We start from the raw sequence: 25,787 nt of genomic DNA, 5'->3' as shown, positions 1-25,787 counted from the left end.
AAAGATCCGACTCATTAGAATAGACCCTGATGCTGGGAAAGATTGAAGGCAGGAGGAGAAGGGACGACAGAGGGTGAGATGGTTGGATGGCATCACTGACTCAATGGACAAGAGTTTGAGCAAGCTCCGGGACCTGGTGAAGAACAGGGAAGCCTGGCGTGCTTCAGTCCATGGAGTCGAACACGACTGAGCGACGGAGCAACAGCAAATTAAGCGCTGGTCCAGTCGCTTCATCAGAGATGAGAAAACGGCGCCTGAGGATGGGGCGCGAGTGGGCGTGGCTGTCTCAGGGAGTGAGCGAAGGCTCCGCCGGGCATGAGAAGTTCATACTCGTCCTCTGGGGAGGATGGGTGCTTAGGGGCGGAGGGCACGCGAAGGAGTGAGTACTCAGTCTCGGTGCCTCCCAGCGGTGCTGCGGGCCCCTCAGCCTTGAGGGAAACATTCTCATAAGATTCCTCAGCAGAGATGCCCGACGGCCTTCTCCCAAGGAGGCTGTGGTTGATGAGGGTGTAGCACAGATCCTCCGAGGAGCCCCGGTCACCATTCTCTCGCTGGGTAAAGGAGAGCCAGAATTAAGACTTGGCCTCTAGTCATTCTTCTACTCCACCTCAGCAAGGCTCAGCCTCGGGCGAAGTCTGTGCTCCATGACCACTTTCCCTTCACCTCTTGTTTATTTTTCCTAAATGGCTGCCCCACCCCAACCACCAGCCCAAGCTGCCAGACTTCCCATGCTACTCAGAGAATTCCGCCTGCTCAGCCATGTCCTCTCTTCCCCGTACCCCAGACTGACCTCCCTATATAATTCCCAAAGTCTCAAGGCCATGAGGACAGCCATCCTTGTATAAGAGAACAATCTAAAGGCAGCTTAAAATGCTTGGGTTATGATGTTTAATCACCCACTCTAGAGATATTTGCATTATTAAAGGAGAATTCACTTAGTTGAAGGTCTCCTTCAGTGAAATCTCAGGAGATAATCAGCAAAACAGCAAGGGACAGGAGAAGGAGCATGGATTTGGAAGCAAGACTTTTGATCCATGCTTCTGCCATCTTGTCAGCTGTCTGGCTTTGAGGGACTATCACTTAATCCTTCTATAAAATGGATAGGAAAATAATAGTACCAATCTTATAGTGTTGTGACAGTTACATGAGATGATGCATGTGAAGCATTCAGCCCACATAAACTGGCATAAACTACCTGGCATAAACTAAATGCTCAATAAAAAAAAGTTCCTTTCAATAAACTGTGCAACAGAAGTGGCCATAGCTTCTGCTACCAGACTCTGCATATGTTCCTGGACCCACATGCACTGACATCCAAAGGATTCAGTATTAAGGTCACAAGGGGTCTTGGAGGTCTTCTCCTGCTACCTGAAGTCTGCATTTCTACTGTCATCTCAGAAAACGTCTCAGAGATGTTTGCATTACCTGAATGGGAGCAGATGATGTTTCTTCATCTGGAGAAAGAAAATACACTTAATGAATTTCAGGTCATGGGAAGATTTCTGGGAGGGGAGGAGAAGGGCACTGAAAGATAAGCAACCAGAAAACCAAGGAACAGCTAGGGTTCCTTCCTGGGCTAGCCTGATCTTCAACACATTCCTGGTCATCTAAACAAGAAACAGTCAAATGTGCTGAGAGGCCAAGTAGAAGGAAAGACATGCAGTGGGTCTTGGACAGGGTGTCACACATCCCTCCCTTTCTCACTCCTTTTCTTCTCTGTCCCTCCTTACCCAGAATTCATTACATTCATTATAGAATTCATTACGTGGTGGTGGTTTAGTCGCTCAGTCGTGTCTGACTCTTGTGACCCTATGAACTGTAGCCTGCCAGGCTTCTCTGCCCGTGGAATTTCCCAGGCAGGAATACGGGAGTGGGTTGCCATTTCCTTCTCCAGGGGATCTTCCCAATCCATGGACCGAACCCGGGTCTCCTGCATTGCAGGCAGATTCTTTACCAACTGAGCCACCAGGGCATGCCTACTGTGTACCAAGAATTAGGGAGAAAAAGAAGAATCAGAGATAGACCCTCTCCTCAAGTCGCTCATAGGCTAGCCACAAGGCAGAGGAAGGCTGTTTCTACTATAGGTGACAGCAGGTGATGGCGGTGTAGAAGCTGGTGCTCAGGAATAGTTCTACAGAAAAGGAAACTCTCAGACTGAACCATTTTTGAGACCGGTGACAGAAACAAACAAAAGCAGGCCAATTGCTAAAATGTCAAAGTACTTAAAACCAGCAGGTTCTGGCCACTCAGCAAAGAGGGAAATACACCAGCTCAATAAGCAAACAAGAGCATTCAATGGAAGCCTCAAGACATCACCCTACCCTGAAGATAGGTGTGCCCATTTTAAAAAACGAGGATTGTTGAAGGAACTTCTGAAAAAAAATCAAGCGTACTAACATTCACGTTTTAGGGATCCCTGAAAGAGAAGAGTTAGAGAAAAAGGCAGAAAATATACTTAAAGAAATAATGACTGAAAACTTCCCTAATCTGGGGAGGGAAACAGGCATCCTGGTCCAGGAAGCAATAAGATGAACCCAAAGTGATCCAAACCAAGACATATCATAATTAAAATGGCAAAGTTAAAGAGAGAATTTTAAGGCAGCTAGAAAAAACAGGAAGTCACATCAAGGGAGCTCCTATAAGACTATCAGCTGGTTTTTTAGCAGAAACTTTCCAGGGGAGTGGCATGATATATTTAAACTGCTGAAAGGAAAAACCTTACAACCCAAGAAAACTCTACCCAGCAAGGTTATTATTCAGAATTGAAGGAAAGGTAAAATTTCCCAGACAAGCAAAAAGTAAAGAGTTTATCACCACTAGATTGACCTTATAGGAAATATTTAAGGATCTTCTTTAAGCAAAGATTATAACTTAAGATGAGATACAAAAGAAAATATCTCACTGGTAAAGGCAAATATATAGCAAAGCCATTGTATCAGCCACTTAAAAAGCTAGTATGAAGCTTAAAAGACCAAAGTAGTAAAATCAACTATAGTACAGTAAGAGATTAAGGGATACACAGAATAAAAATGTAAAATATGAACAAAAAATAAGCATAGGTGCGGAGTGGTGAAAATATAGTGCTTTTAGAATGCATTCAAACTTAAGTGACAATCAGCTTAAAACTAATTGGAGAGATGGATAAATTCCTAGAAACATCCAATCTTCCAAGACTGATTCAGAAAGAAATAGAAAATATGAACAGACAAATTACTAGTAAAGAAATTGAATCAATCAAAAAAAAAAAAAAAAACAACTCCCAACAAACAAAAGCCTATGACCAGATGGCCTCACAAGTGAATTTTATCAAACATTTAAAGAAGAGTTAATACCTAGCCTTCTCAAACTAGTCCAAACTATTGAAGATGAAGGAATGTTTCCACATGCATTTTACAAGGTTTGCATTACCCTGATCCATAAACCAGATAAAGATACCACAGGAAAAAAATATATAGGCAATTTCCCTGATGAATATAGATATAAAAATCCTCAACAAAATATTAAGAAACTAAATTCAGTAATACATTAAAAAGATGGTCAAGTGGAATTTATTCCAGTGGATAATTCCAAGTGGAATTATTCCATGGATAATTCAATATACACAAATCAAAGTGGTATACCACATAAACAAAATGAAAAATAAAAATTATATGATCACCTCAACAGTTACAAACAAAGCATTTGACAAAATTTAACATCTATTTATGATAAAAACTCTCAGTAAACTGATTATAGAGGGAACATACCTCAGTATAATAATGGCCATATATGTCAAACCCAGAGCTAACATCATGCTCAATGATGAGAAATGAAGTCTTTTCTCTTAAGATCAGAAACAATACAAGTATGCCCAGCACTTACCACTTTTGTTCAACATAATACTGGAAGTTTAGCCCCAGCAACCAGAAAAGAAAAACAGATAAAGGGCATGCAAATTAGAAGAGAAAAAATAAAACTATCACTCTTTGGAGATGATATAATATATATAGAAAACCCTAAAGATTCGACCAGGAAACTGTTAGAACTAATAGATAAATTCATTATGTTGCAAGGATACAAAATTAGCACACAGAAATCTGTTGCATTTCTGTACATTAAAGCAAACTATCAGAAATTAAGAAAACAATCTTAGTTACAATTGTATCAAGAAGAATAAAATACCTAGGAATAAATCTAACCCAGGAGGTAAAAGATTTGTATTCTGAAAGCTATAAGACATGGATAAAAGAAGTTGAAGATGACACATAAAAAATGGAAAGATATACTGTTCTCATGAATTGGAAGAACTAATATTGTTTTTCACAGATCTAGAATAAATGATCCTAAATTTTGTATGAAACCACAAAAGATGCAGAATAGCCAAGTAGTCTTGAGGAAGAAAAGTAAAGCTGGAGGTATTGTGATCAGTGATTTCAAACTAGACTGTATTACTATACTATGCTACTGCTAGTTTCCTAGTGGCTCAGTGGTAAAGAACCTGCCTGTCATGCAGGAGACTGCCTGCAATGCAGGAGATGCAGGTTTGATCCCTGGGTTGTGAAGATCCCCTGGAGAAGGCAATGACAACCAACCCCAGAATTCTCGCCTGGGAGGCCCTGTGGACAGAGGAGCCGGGCAGACTGCAGTCCCTGTGGTCACAAGGATTGGACAGTACCTAGCAACTCAACCACTACCAACATGCCATTGATGTGGTAGTGCTATGGTACTACTAGTAACATGATACTACCATTCTGGCTAGTATTAAAAAGACAACAAATAACACTGTTGTCAAGGATGTGGAGAAATGGGAATCTTTTTGCACAGTTGGTGGGATTGTAAATTGCTGCAGCGTCTATGGAAAATAGTATGGAGTTTCCTCAAAAAATTAAACATGCAACTACCATACTATCCAGAAATTCCACTTCTGAGTACTGATACAAAGAAAACAAAAGTGCTAATTTGAAAAGATATATGCACCCCAAAGTTCTTTGCAGCATTATTTACAAAAGCCAGGATAGGGAAGGAACCTAAGTATTCCTCGATAGATGAATGGATGAAGAAGACGTGGTAGATGCATATGCAAGGAAATATTACTCAGCCATAAAAAGAATGGAATTTTGCCATTTGCAATGACATGGATGAATCTAGATGGCATTATGCTGAGTGAAGTCAAACAGAGAAAAATATCATGATTTCGTTCATATGTAGACCTAGAAATAAGAACAAATGAACAAACACAACAAAACAGAAGCAGACTCGTAGATACAGAGAGCAAACTGGTGGTTACCAGAGAGAAGTGGGTGGGGGTACGAGCTAGTGGGTAACAGAACTTAAAAGGTACAAACACCCAGTTATAAACAAGGCATGAGGATGTACTGTGCAGTACAGGGAATACTGTGAACAGGACTATAACATTAGTGATTCTGTATGGTGACAGAGAGTAACTAGACCATCTTGATGTGTAAAAATAAATGCACCTGAAACTGATGTTGTAAGTCAACAAGTTCAATAGAATTTTTTAAAAAGTGTCTGTGAGTTTCAGCATTAGAGGTCTTATTTCTACTATTAGAGGTAATTCCTATTTCTGTATTGCTTTGATTGAGACTGGGGTTTCCTGACACCCGCAACTCCCCTGGGTGAAGTGGCTAGAGGTGGGAGGGCTGTACTATTTTTTTACACACTTACAGGGCTCTTTTTTAAAATTCAGGGTGAATGAACCAGGCTCTCCTCTTTAAACCCAGGAAGGCAAAAGCAAAACTCATTTTCTTTTCTTCTTTGGCAACACTGTGGCCTTGTCCTCCTGCCCCCAATCTCCCAGTCAGATGTGGCACTATTCACCACCCTCTCCTCTGAATGCTTCTGTTTCCTTCATTTCAACCCTGCTTCCATCACCACTGGCCTCCTAGGTGGTCTTCCAGCATCCATTTTTGCCACTCTCTACTATTATCTTTTCTCTGAACAGCAAACTGGGTGATGTCTTTGATGCAAATGCGATCATACCTGGCCCTTGTTTAAAGCCTTTCGGTGCCTCCTGTAACCCTCCAGGTGAGAAGACCCTAACAAGAAGCTTGGTCCCCAGGCCCCGCTCCTCCCGTGCGTGCTCTGCGCCCACGCCGGCCTCCTCGCAGCTTCTTACGGGCGCCCTGTGCCCACACCGTTGGCTTTCATTGTTCCCGTTTAGCTCCTTCAGCCTGCAGACCTCCGGAGATACGGGAAGGCTCTGGAGTTCAGCAAGTCAATTCTCCCCTCAGTGAGCTCCTGGTTTAGTGGAGGCAGAGACGTGCAATGGGGCAAACAGCAGCAAACGTGTAAGTATCACGCTAGGTGTGTGCCCAAGGCGCTCTGGGAGCGGGGGGAAGAAGAAAAGCTAAGTCTGGCAAAGGTAAAAATGATCTGAAAGCAATGACTTACTTTGCTTTCGGGAGTCTTGTCGTGCTTCAAAAATGTGTATTTTTTTCCTGTAAAAGAAAAAGAAAGTAAATTGGTTGTTTTATTATTCAGAAACTCTCAAAGGGACTTATACTCAACTATAAAAGCTCACTCTTAAGTCATTTGTTAAAGTTATAAGGCTTTTATAACGCCTCCTTCAGCCAGAGAAACAAGAAGATAGGAAAAAAGGACAACTGGAAACAAGACTGAGTAGAAATCTACTCTTTTGTGTTTCTCTCTCTCCCTCTGTCACCTCCCTTCTCCCTTTTCTGAGGCTGGTATGGAATTGACTTATAAGCAGAGAACTGTGGTGATGATGTAGGTAACATTTTTGGAGTTTTCTTTCCTGACAAAATACCAATTTCTTTTATATTAAGGAGCCATTGTTATATACAGTCTAAACCTCAGTCTCAATATGTGATATCTAAACAATCAAGCCAGCAAGCCAACACCTCCCACAAAAACCCTCAGAAAAACTCAGTGTAAACATCCTGGCAGCCAGTTATCATCTCAGGGCCCTAAGGAGAATGGCCACATGTCCTGGTTTGCACAGACAGCTTAGTCATGTCATTGTCAATCACTCAGTGACCCTTAACTATTTTTAGCCTCCTTTTCATTTGCAGAAGTTTTCTGGTTTGGACAATGAATTATACATCATCCTGGCTATGCCTTCTCTGTGCCTCTGTCCCAGGAGCTCGCTGGGATGTGCAGTGTGATTACGGGGTCTTTCTCTACTTCAGTAGCCAGTTTCATCCTTGCTTCTGAGACTTTCCCATTTGAAGGGTGTGTAACCACCCATAAGACTATTGTTCCTGTTTCTCACCAAATTTGAAGTGTGGTTTTCTCTGACTGATTCTCTGACTGATGCTAGTGCCTGCTTCCACCTTGGCCACAGCCAGTGGGAAATTCACAGGTAACTTACAGCAAACACCACACTGAACCACACACTGAAACTACACTTACAGAAAAACAACCCCTGAAAAGAGTTCTCCACTCACCATGGAAGGCAGAAACACCCCTCAGCGATGCGGCAGTCTGAGCATCTGAAATACCCAAGAAATGATACATATCACAGGTTTAGTTTCTGCAACTTTGTTATGGTGACTCCTTTCTCTTTGTCATTTCTGTGGAAGACCTTTTTTTCCCCTCCCCCAAGAGAATATTCATTCTAGGTGAATTGGACACATCTGTCACTCCAGAATGCTTTCATCCTCCCAGGACACTAACTGGACCTTTGGAAATATGACCTTTATCAACTCCTAATCAGAGAAGGAACTTGCTGCTGTGTTCCTAGCAAAGGCTTGCTCATCCCCAGTTCCAGTAATATATGTCGCCTCTTGTGAGGAAGGACACACAGTTATTCCCAGGAAATCTAAATAAAATTGTGTGGACATTTTAGAAATTTCTTTTAGGCATGGATTAGACAATATTTACATAGGAGCCTGCTGCACTCTGAACTTCTCCTATTTATACTCTATTATATTAATATTTAATATATTTATTAATTTTAAGACTTTATTTTCTTGGGCTCCAAAATCACTGCAGATGGTACCTGCAGCCATGAAATTAAAACACACTTGCTCCTTGGAAGAAAAGCTATGACCAACCTAAATAACATATTAAAAAGCACAGACATTACTTTGCCAACAAAGGTCCATCTAGTCAAAGCTATGGTTTTTCCAGTAGTCACGTATGGATGTGAGAGTTGGACTATAAGGAAAGCTGAGCACTGAAGAATTGATGCTTTTGAACTGTGGTGTTGGAGAAGACTCTTGAGAGTCCCTTGGACTGCAAGGAGATCCAACCAGTCTGTCCTAAAGGACATCAGCCCTGAAAATTCATTGGAAGGACTGACGCTGAAGCTGAAACTCCAATAGTTTGGCCACCTGATGTGAAGAACTGACTCACTGGAAAAGACCCTGATGCTGGGAAAGATTGAAGGCAGGAGAAGGGGACAACAGAGGATGAGATGGTTGGATGGCATCACTGACTCGATGGACATGAGTTTGAGCAAGCTCCAGGAGTTGGTGATGGACAGGGAAGCGTGGCATGCTGCAGTCCATGGGGTCCCAAAGAGTCAGACACGACTGAGTGACTGAACTACTATATTAATATTTGTCTGCTCACTGGTCTATATCTTACAGTAGAACACGAGTTTCACAAGGGCAGGACCAAATCTGTCTGTTCATCATGGTACAGATCACCAGCATATGCTACAGTGTCTGGCACATAGTAAGTATATTTTCAATAAGTGTCTGATAAATGAAGGAGTAGCTAAGAACAGAGCAACTCTAACTGGCTCAGACCATCAGGTCTGCCTTCCTGACCCCGAGGTAATTGTATAAGGGCTTCCCTGGTGGCTCAGAGAAGAATCCTCCTGCTAGTGCAGGAGACTGGGGTTCAATCCCTGGGTTGGAAAGATCCCCTGGTGAAGGAAATGAAAACTCAATTCAGTATTCTTGCCTAGAATGCAAAAATCTATTGCACTAAGTGTAAGGGTCAAATGAAGTTAAATATGGACAAAAGCTATTTTTAAACTGGTTATTTCCCCCAGTCAACTTTTCTGCAATGTATTTTTACATTTCAGTTTGGAGTTTTGGTCTAGGGTAGGTTCAGACAACCTTTTCTGAAACCAGATGAATCTCTACAACGTGGGCTGGTGGTGATTTAGTCACTAAGTCTTGTCTGACTCTTGCAATGCTATGAACTATAGCCTGCCAGATTCCTCTGTTTACGGAATTCCCCAGGCAAGAATACTGTGAGGGTTGCTATTTCCTTCCCCAGGGGATCTTCCTGAGCCAGGGATCAAACCTGGTTTTCTTGCATTGCAGGTGAATTCTTTACCAAATGAGCCATGTGGGAGGTCCCACAACGTGGGCTACATGCTAGCTAGCAATTCCAGGTTCCTTTCTTTTAACACAAAGCTTCCCTGGCCCCCGAAGTAATGCCCATGGCCCTACTTGTCTGTCTCATCATTTGGACTGATTACTTTCACATACGTCCAGTGATACACACCAAATATATGAGCCTTTGTTCGTACTGAAGAGAAACGCCCTTTCTATGGGGGTTGCCTATGTAGGCTTTGACTGTGCAGAGGCCTTTTCAAAAGCTTCTCCTGAAACCATGGGAAAAGTGCAGATAACTCTTCAAGTCACAGAACAACGGGCTCTCCTGCACTTTGGGATTCTTGGATTCAGGGACACTCGTTTCATGTTTTAGTGTTTCCCTGACACTCAAAAGTCCTGGTCAGGGGAATTCCCTGGTGGTCCAATGGCTAAGACTCTGCTCCCAACACAGGGGGCCCGGGTTCAATCTTTGATCAGGGAACTAGATCCCACATGCCACAACTAATAGTTTGCATACTGCAACTAAGACTTGACGAAGCCAAATAAATAAACTAAGGGGAAAAAAAGACCTGATCAGAAGGGACTGATGAGGAAGGCTGCATTTAAGAGCATCATGGTAATCACAGGTGTCTCTCTCCCCAAAACTTTCGACAACTGTAGCCATGTGGGGAATGTGGTCACCTCAGAAATAGAAACTCAGAGCTTAAAGTGAAATGGCCAGAATGGGGCTGGAGAAGAAAGGGACATGAGATTAACAGACAAAGGGACAATAGGAACTAAGGGTCTTCTTTCCACTTCTATGGGCTACACTAGGTTCCCAGCAAAATGGCGCATCTCCTGTCCAAAGGTTCAGAGTATTTTTGTCTTTTGTCTGTCTTTGCATTTACTATTGTTACAACTGCTGTTGGGTTGAAGCAAGGTCTTCCATTCTGGGGTGTGTGCAGCCCAGGACCTAACAAACTTCATTCCTCACAGGTAAAGCCTGGGAGAATTGCTGTTGGATTTGGTCTCACCTGGATAGTCTCAGTTTGGGGCTTTGACTTCTCAGATTCCAGGGTGTTTCTTGAGTGTTCTGCTGCCACCTAAAACTCAGCATATCAAGAATGAGCTAAGTCTTTGCTCTCCAGCTTCCCACCTTGCTTGATCGTTTTTCCAGCCTTCCTCACTTCTGCTATTTGTGGGTGAAACCCCAGCTTGCCTCGGCTTCCTCTTGCTGCCCTTCCATTTGTGAATATGCCCTTCTAAAGCACACACCCCAGTCTGCCCTCGACTTGACCTCCTCTCCATTGCAACAGCCCCCCCAGTTTTCTCCAACAATTGCTGTACACAACCAGGCCCCAATCCTTTTCCCCAGACCCAGGCCTCCTTGTGACCACGAGAATGCCAGGGCACCCGGAGGCCTGTCTGCTCAGTCAGCTTCGGGGACCCTGCACTCAGGACCGGAAGGGCTCAGGCCTTGTCTCACGTACACTGCAGTTTTCACAGAAAGTACCAAGGCAGAGAGCGCAGGATACAAGGGGAGGAGAGAATGAAATGAAGAAAACAGATTGACTCAAAGTTTGGGTTGGGTTTCTGCGTAACTGTCCTTTTACTAGTGGGGAGTGTGGCGTATAGAGGAAAGCGAACTAAAAGCTGAGCATGATTCACCATGTGCTCGCTGTGTATATGGGCACACGGACTGTAAATGCTGCTTGTTTTACATGTACATTACTTGCTGCACATACTACTTATTAAGTGTAAGTAACATGCACGTTTTCTCTGTTATATTTCATTTAATCCCAGAATAAGCCCATGAGGTAGACATTGCGAGTCTATGTCTTGTCCATGAAGAAACTGAGATGAAAAAGCTTATGCAACTTGTCTGAGGACAGGTAGGTGAGAGTAAGGGGGAGAACTGAGCTTGCTCCTGGCAGACTCGTCCTCTGAGACTCTGAGCTCCTCTCATGAAGGAATCAGTGCTATTCTGCCTAGTGAGGGGGAATTTCCTGGATTTTTGTAGCAATTTTGATCTGGAGAGACAAGGTGGAGTGTGTTGATTGGAGGATAACCAGGTGGTAAGGGTGAAGTTGAAAATCAGATCCAAGTAAATATGAGATTTTTGAGTATATTAAGGAAGATATTTTCAATCAGTATAGAAATGAAGATTCTGGGCCGAGTAATTAGGTGGAAAAAGTACATATTTCTATCTGACATCATATAATGAGTGTATGATGCTAAAATGTAAAGCAATAAAACCATGAAAATTATACTGTGGATCTGTCTTATCTTAGGATGAGGAAATAATTTTAAGCATAAATTGGTAGAAAGCAAAAAGCTTTCTAGATTTAATGCAATTATGTTTAAACATATAAGAATAACAAAAATTCTGTATGACACAAGACACATGGACTGCAAAAATAATTTTTGTAACATTTATGATAAAGGGTTAATTTCTTCAAGTAAAAATACCTTTTACAATCAATAAAAGAAAGTACACCAAAATCCAAAACAAAAATTGGCAAAAGGAGTATTAGCCCTTCACAGATGAAGAAATACAAATCTCTGATAAATAAAGACAGTAAAATTAAGATAGCACTTCTAATGTTATAAGTAGTTTTGTGGTTTTCCAGTTTACTTTCTTGTTTATATTTGATTCTCCAATTTCTTTTACAGCAAACATGTATTAATGTACATTTCTTCACCCTCTCACCAAAGTTCTAAAAAACAAAATTATAGATGTAACATCAATCTTAACTTTCTGTCCATCATATCTGTATTTTGTTTTATTTTTCTTTTCAAGACATTTATTTAGGTTTCCAAGCATTCATTCAGCATTTATTGAGTGCCTACTCTATGTCAGAAACAATGTTAGAAAACACAAATTCAAAGATGAATAAGAAACAGTCTCTACTTTTGAGAACCTCACATCTAGACATAAAAATAGGGACTTATGATCTGATAGAAGAATGCAAGAGTTTCAGATTGACAAAGGGCTGGGAGCATCTGGAGAGAAGTCCTAGACAACACTGACCCTCATGGAGGGCCTTGCCAAGACTCCTTTTGTCAGGTAGCTTTTTGGATCCTATGTTCAAGATCTCAGTAGCATGAGCTGAGCTCTGGGACACCAAAGATAATCCTGTAGGGACCACGTTCCGCCTTCCCAGCTCACTGATTTTCACCATCTCACTTTGTACTGGAGGGACTCCTTTGTTTAGAGTGATGCTAATTTTTACAGTAAAGGAAATAGAAAGAAAGTAAAGTCACTCAGTCTTGTCCGACTCTTTGCGACCCTGTGGACTGTAGCCTACAAGATTCCTCCATCCATGGACTTTTCTAAGCAAGAGTACTGGAGTGGGTTGCTATTTCCTTCTCCAAGGGATCTTCCCAACCCAGGGATTGAACCCAGGTCACCAGCATTGCAAGCAGACAATTTTACTGTCTGAGCTACCAAGGAAGCCATTTTTACAGTGGCCGCTGTTAATGAAGGTGATGGTCAAACTGACTAGTATCTCTTAGTTACTGAACATGACTGTGTACCATGGGTTTGAGCAAGCTCTGGGAGTTGGCGATGGACAAAGAAACTTGATGTACTGCAGTCCATGGGGTTGCAAAGACCTGGACACGACTGAGCGAGTGAACTAAACTGAACTGATGTACCAAGTATCATGCTAGCATCACACACACTAGACTCCTCCAAAGTAAGTATTGTGCTACTAATTCCACTTAAAATAATGAAACTAAGGTTTAGAAAAAAGTTAAGCCAACTTCCCTACCAATTTAATGTCCTCTGCTTACCCATTGCAAGGATTGTATACCAGCTAAGGTCTTACGCTATCAGAAAGTTTGCTGTTTCAAGCTCTGAAGTGAAGAGAAGTGAAAGTCAGTCATGTCTGACTCTTTGCAGCCCCATGAACTGTAGCCTCCCAGGCTCCTCTGTCAATGGCATTCTCCAGGCAAGAATACTGGAGTGGGTAGCTGTTCCCTTTTCCAGGAGATCTTCCCAGCCCAGAGATCAAACCCAGGTCTCCCACACTGCAGGCAGATTCTTTACTGTCTGAGCCACCTGGGAAGGCCAAGACCACTGGTGTGGGCGGTCAGGTCTCAGCACTGCAGGCGAATTCTTCACCATTTGAGCCACCAGAGAAGCCCACGAATGCTGGAGTGGGTAGCCTATCCCTTCTCCAGAGGATTTGCCTGAGCCAGGAATCAAGCTGGGGTCTCCTTCACTGCAGGCAGCTTCTTTACCAGCCCAGCTACCAGGGTAGTGGTGTTTTTATGCTCTTTGTGGGGCATTAAGAGCTCAAAAGAGTATCCCCTTCCTGCCCCAGAAAGTTGCTCCGTTTCTTAGAGAAGCCTGCACAGAACTTCCTTGATTAAGTCCTGCCTTTCAGCGGCCCTGCACCCGTGGTTACCATGATTCTGGGAAGCAGGCCGCCGATAAGGAACTGAGCATGGTCACCGGCATGCAGCAGGCACGTCAGGCTTGTCAGTCCCTCACCTGGCTGCCTTCTCCCAGCCGGCAAACCTCTTCTTCTCCTTCCGGCCCTGTTGCCCTGACCCGTCTCTCCTGCTCCCCCTCAGGGAGTTTGGACTCACCTGTCTTCCCTTGGCAGCAAGTTCCCCATCCTCTCAGTCCTCTGGGGCCCTCGCCTCGACCTGCCCAGCAGGCAGGCTGCTCCTGACCTTGAGCGGGGCTGCGCTGCTCTGGCCACCAGGCAGGGGGAGCTGAGGGGAGTGTGCCCTCTGAGGAGCGGAGGAGGAGCCCGGGGGGAGGAGATTCAGAAGTGCACACGGGCACAGCTTCCTAAAGTGTCAGAGGCTGAATGAACCAGAAGCCGTTAGTCAGTGAGGGTTTTGAACGAATGGGGAAGCCCCATCTGCAATTGTAAACAGGTCATAGGGGCTTTTCACTTTAGACGCCTAAACGTATTAGATCACTTTAGTCCTAGAAACATCAGAAGGGGAACTTTGTTTTAAAACAAAAAACTTAAAAATCAAGCCATAGACCAGTAGAAAATATTAGCAAAACATACATCTGATAAAAAGATTTTTATCCAAAGCATGCAAAGAACTCTCAAGACTCACTAGGAATAGAACAAACATCAAATAAGATGGGCAAGATGGGTAAAGTATTTGAAAAGATATTCATCAAAGAAAATATACAGATGGCAAACAGATTCATGAAAAGATGTTGAACATTGCGGGTGTAATGATGTAAACCAAAACCACAAAGCATTACTTTTGCACACCCATTAGAGTGGCTAGCATTTGAAAATGAAAACAAAACCTGATAATACTAAGTCCTGACAAGGAAATCAGAACATCTGGAAGTCTCATGTATTGCTGGTGGGAATGCAAAATATTTCAGCCTCTTTGGAAAAGAGTATGGCATATCCCTACCATACAACCTAGCTCCTAGGCATTAACCCAAATGAAATAAGAAATCAAGAACTCTAAGAACTTGTATGCATATGTTTATAGCTTCTTTACTCATAATTACCAAATAAAACCCAAAGCCTTTGACTGTGTGGATCACAATAAACTGTGGAAAATTCTGAAAGAGATGGGAATACCAGACCACCTGACCTGCCTCTTGAGAAACCTGTATGCAGGTCAGGAAGCAAAAGTTAGAACTGGACATGGAACAACAGACTGGTTCCAAATGGGAAAAGGAGTACGTCAAGGCTGTATATTGTCACCCTGCTTATTTAACTTATACGCAGAGTACATCATGAGAAATGCTGGGCTGGAGGAAGCACAAGCTGGAATCAAGATTGCCGGGAGAAGTATCAATAACCTCAGATATGCAGATGACACCACCTTTATGGAAGAAAGTGAAGAAGAACTAAAGGGCCTCTTGCTGAAAGTGAGAAAGGAGAGTGAAAAAGTTGGCTTAAAGCTCAACATTCAGAAAACTAAGATCATGGCATCTGGTCCCATCACTGCATGGGAAATAGATGGGGAGGCAGTGGAAACAGTGTGAGACTTTATTTTTGGGGGGCTCCCAAATCACTGCAGATGGTGATTGCAGTCATGAAATTAAAAGACGCTTACTCCTTGGAAGGAAAGTTATGACCAAACTGGGTAGCATATTAAAAGCAGAGATATTACTTTGCCAACAAAGGTCCATCTAGTCAAGGCTATGGTTTTTCCAGTAGTCATGTATGGATGTGAGAATTGGACTATAAAGAAAGCTGAGCGCCAAAGAATTGATGCTTTTGAACTGTGGTGTTGGAGAAGACTCTTGAGAGTCCCTTGGACTGCAAGGAGATCCAACCAGTCCACCCTGAAGGAGATCAGTCCTGGGTGTTCATTGGAAGGACTGATGTTGAAGCTGAAACTCCAATACTTTGGCCACCTGATGCGAAGAGCTGACTAATTGGAAAAGACCCTGATGCTGGGAGGGATTGGGGGCAGGAGGAGAAGGGGACGGCAGAGGATGAGATGGTTGGATGGCATTACTGACACAATGGACATGGGTTTGGGTGGGCTCTGGGAGTTGGTGATGGGAGGCCTGGCGTGCTGTGTTTCATGGGGCTGCAAAGAGTTGGAGACGGCTGAGCGACTGAACTGAACTGAACTCATAATTGCCAAATAAAACCAAACCCTGGAAACAACCCAAGTAATCTCAAGTAGTAAATATCTAAACAAATCACATGATGGGATTTGGCCCAGTAATAAAAAGGAATGGGCTACTAATATTATATACTTTTTATAATGTATATTAAAAGGAGGAGAAGGGGACAACAAAGGATGAGATTGTCAGATGATATCACTGACTTAGTGGACTTGAGTTTGAATAAACACTGGGGGATAGTGAAGGATAGGGAAACCTGACATGCTGCAGTCCACGGGATCACAAAGAGTCAGACATGACTCAGGGACCGAGCAACAGCAACTAATATACAACAACATGGACGGATCGCAAATGAATGAGTGGAGGAGTCCAGTCTTAAAGCCTATCTTTTGTGACATTCAGGATGAGGCAAAACTGTAGGGACAGAAAACATACCAGTGGTGGCCAGGAGAAGGAGTAGGAGAAGGTTTGAACTTCTAGGACCAGGGAGTTTTTGGTGGTGGTCGTTCTGTAGCTTGTGGTGGTGGTGGCATGACTGTATGCGTTATGATTCACAGGGCTGTATACCCAAAAGTGTGCATTTTACTATATGTAAATTATATCTCAACAGAGACAGATTAAAAAACTGATAGAAATTAACTTGGGGACAGGAATTATGGATTTTTAAAGTTATTCTTATAGTTGGTGATTGGTTCTAGTTCAGTCACTTATCTGTTCCTGTGAGGCTGTCACGGCTAACGCCATGGCAGGCAGCCTAGGTTAGGAGTAGGCCTGGTTTCCCGGGGTAACATAATTATCAGGCCTCCTGGAGCCAGCCAATCAACATATGCCTAGCCAGAAGAAAGGGAACCTATCAGGGGAAAGCTGAAAGCCCCACGTAGGGCCAACAAAAATTACCTTGCAACTGTGTAACCAATCTGCTTATGCCAACTACCCGCTGTGTAACCAATCCGATTGTGCCAACTACCTGCTGCTTGTTTTGACCTAATAAATACCCGAGAGAACTGGGGCTCAGGGCCTTTCGTCCTCACACACCTGGTGAGGGCGGGAGGCCCTGGCTCGAGTCAGTAATAAATTCCCCTATTGCGAGTTGCATTGTTTCAAGGAGTCTTCTTTCCCGACCGGGGACTCAGACTACGGGCAGGACAGTTCCTTCACTCCTTCAGCAATTATATATTGAGCGCCTACCGTATGTGATCAATGTGGATTCTGTGGTGAACAAAGCAGATATAAGCCTGCCCTCATGGACTTCCTTGTATTGCTTGTCCTGGAGTAATGTAGAAGTCATACCTGCAACAGAGGGCAGTGTGGGGAGGCAGCTCAGAAGAAGTCACATTAGAGAAGCTGGGTATTAGTTGTATAACACCAGACCCATCACTCGCGCCCCCGGGGTGCTCTCCAGGCTGCCTCTGTGCGGGGTTTCCTGGAGTAATTTCTCACAAACTGACTGAGAGGTGGACAGGCAATCCAGGAATGTTTCTTCCAGGTCCTAGGGGGCCATCTTTTGAAAATTCAATCACCTTAGAAGATAAGGCCCTTATCTCCCAGTTTTCCTGGGAGGAGAGGCGTCAAAGCTAGTTCCTGGTTCCACATGGCAAACCCACCCCCAGGTAAAACTATAGGAGGAAATTTGCTCTTTTAAGGACAATCAGCAAGCATATTACCAAGTGAAGTCAGGATAACTAATGTGTGACAAATAATGCACTCCTCTTATTTGAGGACTAGACATTATTTATTCTGAAAAAAATGTTTATAACATTTTGAATTATTTTGGCTATATATTAATAAAAGGGCACGATTTCTTTAGTTTTGTAATCTCCTTAGTGGATAGCCAATGATCCTCATTACATTCTGGTTTAATATTTATTCAATATGCCAGCTTTCCCAGAGCACAGAGTACCTTATTCTTGATCTCCACCCTGAACTCCTTTCAGGGTGTGTTGAAGGTCAGAAACTGCAGTGGCTGACGACTCAATCCTTGCAGAACCAGATGGCGAGTGATCTTTCCTTGGCACTTTCCACTCCAGTCTGACTTTAGCTGCCAAGGCAGGTTAGAGGCCTTTTGGATGATAGTGATTCTTTGAACTTTTTCAGTTTCAAAAACTGGATGGTATAAATCTAGCTCTGCTAAGTTGCTAAGTCACGTCAGTTGTGTCCGACTCTTCAGGAGTGTGCAGCCCACCAGGCTCCTCCGCCCATGGGATTTCCCAGGCGAGAGCACTGGAGTGGGGTGCCTTTGCCTTCTCCAGATCCAGCTCTAGGTAGTCCTTTCTAGACTTTGCGGTTAGAGATAGGAGTTGGGAAAGCTATTTATGCCAAGCAAGATAATTTTGGAACATTTTATGACAGGAAAAGAACTGGTTTATTTAAGAATGCTTATAGAGTCAGGAATATAATAACTTAGTTAAGACTTCACCATTCTTCTTTTCCTTCAAAAAGTCTCATAGAGAGAGTGAAGGCTGTGTGATAGGTTAATATTGAGACGTTTTCCTGAGTATAATTTTCTATTAACTTTTGGGAACAGAATATGAGTTGATTAGGAGTCCTGGCTAATATCAGAGAGTTATGTGTTTGAAAACTATGACTGTTAATTGCTAATATTCCTCATTAAGGAGTTTTTAGCTGTTTTTATTTTTTAAATTTGTGTTGAAATGTAGTTTTTTACAGCGTGTTAGTTTCTGCTATACAGCAAAGTGACTCAGTTATACACACATATCTCTTTTTTATGAATTTTTTTTTTTTTTTGGTTGCACTGGGTCTTAGTTGTGGCATGTAGGATCTAGTTCCCTGACCAGGGATCGAACCCAGACCCTCTTGCATTGGGACCACAGAGTCTTAATCACTGGACCACCAGGGAAGTCCTGGTGGATGAAAAGGATATATATCCTTTTTCATCTTCTCTTCCATTACGGTTTATCACATGATATAGAGTATAGTTGCCTGTGCTATATAGTAAGACCTTGCATTTTCTTTATTCATCTATGGATGGACATTTAGGCTGTTTCCATGTCTTGTTTATTACAAATAGATCTACTATGAACATAGGCATGCATATATCTTTTTGAGTTATAGTTTTGTCTGGGTGTTTGCCAGGAGTGGACCTGCTGGATCACATGGCAACTCTATTTTTAGTTTTTCTAGAAACCTCTGTACTGTTTTCCGTTGTGGCTTCACCAATTTATATTCCCAACAACAGTGTAAGAGGGTTCCTTTTTCTCTGCACCTTCTTCAGCATTTGTCATTTGTAGACATTTTAATAATGGCAATTCTAGTTTTAAAAAGGAGGCAGTAACACAGTTCCAACCCCTCTGAGTGAATTTGGGGCTGGCATTTTGCTATCTGGTGAAGGGATGTTAGCATATGACTTCCTGGTGGCAGTAATACTACAAAGGATTATTTTTAATAATAAGGGAATGGTTTGGGAACAAAATGGGAATTTTTTCAGTTCACTGAGAGGGCTCCGACAATGTACCCAAGCAGGTGGATGGTATAGCGCTCTTCTTTGTCATTATTTGGACTATTTTTTGAGAATGAATGACCCTTGGGAAGAATGTTCTTTTTTCTGCAAAGTTTCCTATTTTTCTTCAGTAAGACTAACACGGAATATAGAAAATTAAGTTCTATACATGGGGAAAAAATACAAACTAGGCTTAAGCACTGTACAATTTAAAAGCTAAGCCAAAAATAAAGTCCCAAAGGTGAAAAGACCAAGTAAAGTCCTTGTCTAAAAATATTAAAGGCAGACATGCAGGCTTCCTCTGAGGAGTCTAGTGGAAATGAGCTCTAAGCACACTTCTCAGTCCAAAACCTGCATTACATCCTTTCTGGTGAAGGAGGAGTTCTGGGCACGCAACCATCACATGATGCTGAGCAGGGTGGGTGTACACCTTGCAAGGTGCTGAGTTCATTTCACATCCCAGTGCCTTGTCTAGGCTTCTTTCCCCACTTGGAGATGTTTCCACTCAAGGACATGTTCCTAGTCAGGCACTGACAATGACTAATATCTGTGGAGTATGTCCGTCTCTTCTCCAATGGCTTAGATTTCCAAAATAAAATCTAGAGAACTTAAAAAGCATTGTAAATTATTCTGAGTTAATTTGGGGGATGTAAGTCCAAGTGTCATCATGTCTATCTGTGACGTTGAGTAATTTTCTGAATTCTTTAAGCTCCATTACTGGTGCCTACCACCCACAGTTTGGGTAGTGATTGCCCAAGCTGAAATGAGGGCAAAGCTCTCAGGAGTGGCTAGTGCACAGGACTCCCACTTTCCGTGGTGACTGCTGTTGGGCGGCCCCTCTCCCTCCTGGTGTCTGGTTCCAGATCAAGGGCTTCTCTCTCTGTTGCCTTAACATTCCGGGCCTGTCACCACCTCCTCATTCATTCTGCTGACGTGGAGTGGCTTATCAGGTTGAATTTGGAAGCAGAATCTGGATGTTCTTGTTTGGCCCCTTCTTTCTGATTTCTTTCGGGAGTGATCTCACCCTTAGAAACCTTAGTTTTTGCTGTTCTCAGCTATGCAGTAAGCTTAATGACAAACGCTCACAGTAGTAAAACTGTCCAAATATGGGGTCAAAAGGCAACCATGTCTTGTAAGTCAATTCAGTCACTAATAAAGAGGTGTGTGTCGGGGGAGGGCAGGGTGGGATTGCCTCAATCCTTTGTCTTACTTTTCTTGGTTCGGAACTCAGGAAAGTGTACTCATTAATAAGATCCTTATGGTATTATGCTAAGTGAAGTAAGTCAGACAGAGAAAGGCAAATACATATAACTTATATGTGGAATCTAAAAGTAAAATGAGCTAGTGGCTATAAAAAAAAGGAAACAGACTCTCAGATATAGAGAACAAAGCAGTGGTTACCAGTGAGGCGGGGAGACGGGAGGGACAGTATAGGGCTAGGGGCCTGAGAGATACAGACTGTTATGTTTAAGAATAAGTAAGCCACAACACAGGAAGTGTATGCAGCATTTAACTAAAGATGAAATATAACCTTAGGAGTTGTGAATTACTATGATGTACACCTGCAACATATAATGTCGTACATCAACTACATCTCAATAATAAAAAAGTCCTTCAGATATTAAAACACCTGTCATGTAACTATCACGGAAAGAAAACTTGTTGAGGTTAGTTTTGGAGAGAAGTGATAGCAATTTCTCTTTTCCTTTCTTTAATCCTTGGTTGTCCTGGGTCTTCGTTGTTGCACGTGGGCGTCCCCTAGGTGCGGTGTGCAGGCTTTTCCGTGTGGTGGCCTCTTGCTGTGGAACGCAGGCTCTGGGGCTTACAGGTTTCAGCAGTGGGGCTGCATGGGCTTAATTGCCCTGTGTGGCATGAGGAGTCTTCCCAGACCAGGAACTGAACCTGCATCCTCTGCATTGGCAGGTAGATTCTTAATCACTGGACCACCTGAGAAGTCTCATAGCAGTTTGATTTGACTTTCCCAACAGCAACAAACCAAACTATCTCCTCCACAAGCACATTTTATGAATGGAATCTCTACACTTGGCTTCTTTGAAAAATGTGCCTACCACCAGTTGTAGCAAGAACTAAGTTTGGAATAACATTTCCCAACCCCTAGGTGGAGGCATGATCCTGAAGAAATATATTTAAATTTTTATTAATTCTTCAGGTACTTATTTAGGACCTACCATACTGGAGGTGTATATGGTACAATCACTAATCACAGACTTGTTTTCAAATTTCTGCTCTGCCTCTTACTAGCTATGAGGTTTTCCACAAAGTACTCAATTCACTCTTTACTAATTTGTAAATTGGAAATAATAGTACCTACCTTATATGATTACTGTGAAGATTACATAAGTTTATAACTGTACAGCATTTGTTATTTAACAGCATACAGAAGCAATGCAATATCTCTTCACTGTAAAAATCATGTGCTGCCTATTGTAAATATAATCATGAACAAAATGGACACCAAAAATTTTATTTAAGGCTGAGTTACATGGTTAAGTCTTTCTATGGTTAAATCCTTTAGAAAGAAATAAAGCCTTTCTATTAGCTATTTTAAATCATTGAGGGCTTCCAGGATGAGTGAAATGCAATGAGACTTCACTGAGTGAATGACAAAAATCAACACTTGGTTCAAGAGCAACATTTAAAATACTTTTTAATAGCATTTAATTTTCATCAAGTGAATCAAACCATTTTTTTCTAAGAGTAATAAACAAACTATCCAGGTAGCATAGCTTATTTTCTGGTTCTAAACCTAAAACTTACTCTAAGATATTCTGGGATGTTTTAGATATTTTAAATCCAGGAAATTTTGCAAATATATATATATATATATATATATATGTTTTGAATGAAACAGTTGCAAAGTCCAAACTTCTTTCAGTGTGGCACCCAGAATATCCACAAAGGATTCAACTCAAACTTGCTGCCTCTTGAAGGAGGGAGGCGTGCTTCAGAAACAGGAGGCATCTCATGGCAGCAGGGCCAGGACATGTGACAGTCTTCTAAACAGCCTTGTCAATCATTTCTAAAAGAAATGGAAATGAAAGAAAACAAACAAAGGCAAAAGAACTCTGGAATCTTTCAACATTGACCCACAACCCAGAATAGGATGTCCAGTTTTATTCCCACCAGAAATATCAGGTCATTGTTAATGACACCACGGAAGGAAGCTGAGCAAGTGAATGTGAATCTCTTGTCATCATAAGGGGTGGTAGCATGATTTAAACTGGGAGTATGAATCCAAGAAACCTCTGGGGTCTGCTGAACTGGGTGCGGTAGTTTACGGACTATCAGGAAGAGGGTTTACCATTGTGGGAATAACTGGCTGGAGTCATCATCACTCACTGAGTTTTGGCTCTGGCTGTTACCATCTGATGGCTCAGATGGTTAAGAATCTGCCTGCAATGCAGGAGACCAGGGTTCGATCCTTGGGTTGGGAAGATCCCCCAGCTGAAGGGGACGGCAACCTATTGCAGTATTCCTGCCTGGAGAATCCCGTGGACAGAGGGGCCTGGCGGGCTGCAGCTGCAAAGGGCGTGACACATTAAGCACTAACACGTTCACATTCCCTAGCACCGTGGGCTTCTGAGTGTGACGTGCGGTGCAAACGACAGCAGACAGCTTTCAAGTAATTTAGATTTGAATAATTCTTAATAACTCTACAATCATATTTTTCATTATGAGTAAACAGTTCAGTTCAGTTCATGAGCCCATGAACCACAGCACACCAGGCCTCCCTGTCCATCACCAACTCCCGGAGTCCACCCAAACCCATGTTCATCGAGTCGGTGATGTCATCCAACCATCTCATCCTCTCTCGTCCCCTTCTCCTCCTGCCCCCAATCTTTCCCAGCATCAGGATCTTTTTCAATGAATCAGCTCTTCACATCAGGTGGTCAAAGTACTGGAGTTTCAGCTTCAACATCAGTCCTTCCAACAAACACCCAGGACTGATCTCCTTCAGGATGGACTGGTTGGATCTCCTTGCAGTTCAAGGGACTCTCAAGAGTCTTCTCCAACACCACAGTTCAAAAGCATCAATTCTTTGGCGCTCAGCTTTCTCTTTAGTTCAACTCTCACATCCATACATGACCACCGGAAGAACCATAGCCTTGACTAGATGGACCTGTGTTGGCAAAGTAATGTCTCTGCTTTTTTAATATGCTATCTAGGTTGGTCATAACTTTCCTTCCAAGGAGTAACCGTCTTTTAATTTCATGGCTGCAGTCACCATCTGCAGGGATTTTGGAGCCCAGAAAATTAAAGTCAGCCACTGTTTCCACTGTTTCCCCATCTATTTGCCATGAAGTGATGGGACCAGATGCCATGATCTTAGTTTTCTGAGTGTTGAGCTTTAAGCCAACTTTTTCACTCTCCTTTTTCACTTTCATCAAGAGGCTCTTTAGTTCTTCACTTTCTTCCATAAGGGTGGTGCCATCTGCATATCTGAGGTTACTGATATTTGTCCCGACAATCTTGATTCCAGCCTGTGTTTCCTCCAGCCCAGCATTTCTCATGATGTACTCTGCATACAAGATAAATAAGCAGGGTGACAATATACAGCCTTGATGTACTCCTTTTCCTACCTGGAACCAGTCTGTTGTTCCATGTCCAGTTCTAACTGGTGCTTCCTGACCTGCATACAGGTTTCTCAAGAGGCAGGTCAGGTGGTCTGGTATTCCCATCTCATTCAGAATTTTCCACAGTTTATTGTGATCTACACAGTCAAAGGCTTTGGCATAGTCAGTAAAGCAGAAATAGATGTTTTTCTGGAACTCGCTTTTTCAATGATCCAGCAGATGTTGCCAATTTGATCTCTGGTTCCTCTGCCTTTTCTAAAACCAGTTTGAACATCTGGAAGTTCATGGTTCACATATTGCTGAAGCCTGGCTTGGAGAATTTTAAGCATTACTTTACTAGCGTGTGAGATGAGTGCAATTGTGTGGTAGTTTGAGCATTCTTTGGCATTGCCTTTCTTTGGGATTGGAATGAAAATTGACCTTTTCCAGTCCTGTGGCCACTGCTGAGTTTTCCAAATTTGCTGGCATATGGAGTGCAGCACTTTCACAGCATCATCTTTCAGGATTTGAAATAGCTCAACTGGAATTCCATCACCTCCACTGACTTTGTTTGTGGTGATGCTTCCTAAGGCCCACTTGACTTCACATTCCAGGATGTCTGGCTCTGGGTGAGTGATCACACCATCGTGATTATCTGGGTGGTGAAGATCTTTTTTGTACAGTTCTTCTGTGTATTCTTGCCACCTCTTCTTAACATCTTCTGCTTCTGTTAGGTCCCTACTATTTCTGTCCTTTATTGAGCCCATTTTTGCAAGAAATGTTCCCTTGGTATCTCTAGTTTTCTTGAAGAGATCTCTAGTTTTTCCCATTCTATTGTTTTCCTCTTATTTCTTTGCATTGATCGCTGAGGAAGACTTTCTTATCTCTCCTTGTTATTCTTTGGACCTCTGCATTCAAATGGGTATCTGTTTCCTTATCTCCTTTGCTTTTTGCTTCCCTTCTTTTCACAGCTATTTGTAAGGCCTCCTCTGACAGCCATTTTGCTTTTTTGCATTTCTTTTTCTTGGGGATGGTCTTGATCCCTGACTCCTGTACAATGTCATGAACCTCTGTCCATAGTTCATCACGCACTCTCTCTATCAGATCTAGTCCCTTAAATCTATTTCTCACTTCCACTGTAGAGTCATAATAAAACCACATAAAATAAGAGTGGTAAATAAGACCATCCCTACTTTCTCTTTTCTTAATTACATCATTTGTATTTATCTTTTTTGGCCTTGTTCACACTAAACATTTTATATGTACAGTTTTGAATTCAGTTTTTATATTTTATGTTGGACTAATCAACCATAGTAGTATGACACTCCTTGTATTATGGATATTCTGTAGTGAAATTATACATTTTTTTCATTGTTGAACATTTTGGCTATTTAAATATTTTTGTCACTAGAAATAATAGTGTATTAGACATTTTGCACTTTTGTCTACTTGTATACCTTGTATTACTTTCTTTGGATTGATTTTCAGAAGAGAAATCACTGAGGCAAACTGTGTGAGCATTTTTATGACTTTTGTTGACAGATTGCTTATCTAGCAGCTAAATATGAGAAAACAAGTGTCATTCTATTTTCATTTACTTCAAAGGAAATAATTCTACCATTGGATAAAAATAGTTCTTTAAAAAATGTTAATACTTTGTTGTTTAGTTTTGCTTTTTTTATTTTCTACACATTTTGGGTATTGTTTTTTCCCTAAATTGGCTCTTCATAAGTTTGCTTGTTGGTATCATAGTGTTTTCCTCATCTTTTGGTACACATTTTCCCCAAGAAAGATATTCATTGTGTTGCAAATAATTCTTTCAAACACCTTTTACATGGTGTATTGTTAGCCTTTAAATCTATTTTAAAATATGATCTTTGTCATAGGAAGTGGTAATCAACAGTTAATGTTTTTGAAATGGAGATAAAAAATTTATCTGAAGGTCA

General features: G+C 42.1%; 2 protein-coding genes across 2 annotated transcripts in view; both read right to left on the bottom strand.

Annotated features, from left to right (window-relative positions):
- Nucleotides 1-233: 233 nt before the first annotated feature.
- GCSAM (germinal center associated signaling and motility) lies at nt 234-13,858 on the bottom strand. The gene is made up of 6 exons (XM_065913844.1): nt 13,830-13,858; nt 10,268-10,336; nt 7,407-7,451; nt 6,391-6,437; nt 1,426-1,454; nt 234-551 (listed from the first exon to the last, which is right to left on the bottom strand). Exons 1-6 carry the CDS (start codon nt 13,856-13,858, stop codon nt 234-236), a joined length of 537 nt encoding a protein of 178 aa, XP_065769916.1.
- Nucleotides 13,859-13,862: 4 nt separating this feature from the next.
- SLC9C1 (solute carrier family 9 member C1) overlaps nt 13,863-25,787 on the bottom strand; it is a 152,086-nt gene continuing 140,161 nt past the window's right edge. The window contains exons 34-36 of the mRNA XM_065913843.1: nt 17,101-17,233; nt 16,708-16,794; nt 13,863-14,037 (exon numbers count right to left, since the gene is read on the bottom strand). Coding sequence (XP_065769915.1) covers nt 13,863-14,037; nt 16,708-16,794; nt 17,101-17,233 — 395 coding nt within the window. The remainder of the gene's footprint in view (nt 14,038-16,707; nt 16,795-17,100; nt 17,234-25,787) is intronic.

The sequence above is a fragment of the Muntiacus reevesi genome, chromosome 21 (genome assembly GCF_963930625.1).
Source record: "Muntiacus reevesi chromosome 21, mMunRee1.1, whole genome shotgun sequence".
Lineage (NCBI taxonomy): Eukaryota > Metazoa > Chordata > Mammalia > Artiodactyla > Cervidae > Muntiacus > Muntiacus reevesi.
The sequence above is the reverse complement of the archived record's forward strand: the minus strand, read 5'-3'. Positions and strand labels throughout refer to the sequence as shown.

What these genes read in the sequence shown, in the direction of transcription:
- GCSAM (XM_065913844.1), bottom strand. Translation starts at nt 13,858, where the DNA reads ATGGGGAACTTGCTGCCAAGGGAAGACAG. An exon ending in TTGCTGCCAAGGGAAGACAG is followed by an intron (nt 10,337 to 13,829) that starts GTGAGTCCAAAC and finishes GCTGAGTTTTAG; the next exon opens with GTGGCAGCAGAACACTCAAG. An exon ending in CATCATCTGCTCCCATTCAG is followed by an intron (nt 552 to 1,425) that starts GTAATGCAAACA and finishes TCCTTTACCCAG; the next exon opens with CGAGAGAATGGTGACCGGGG.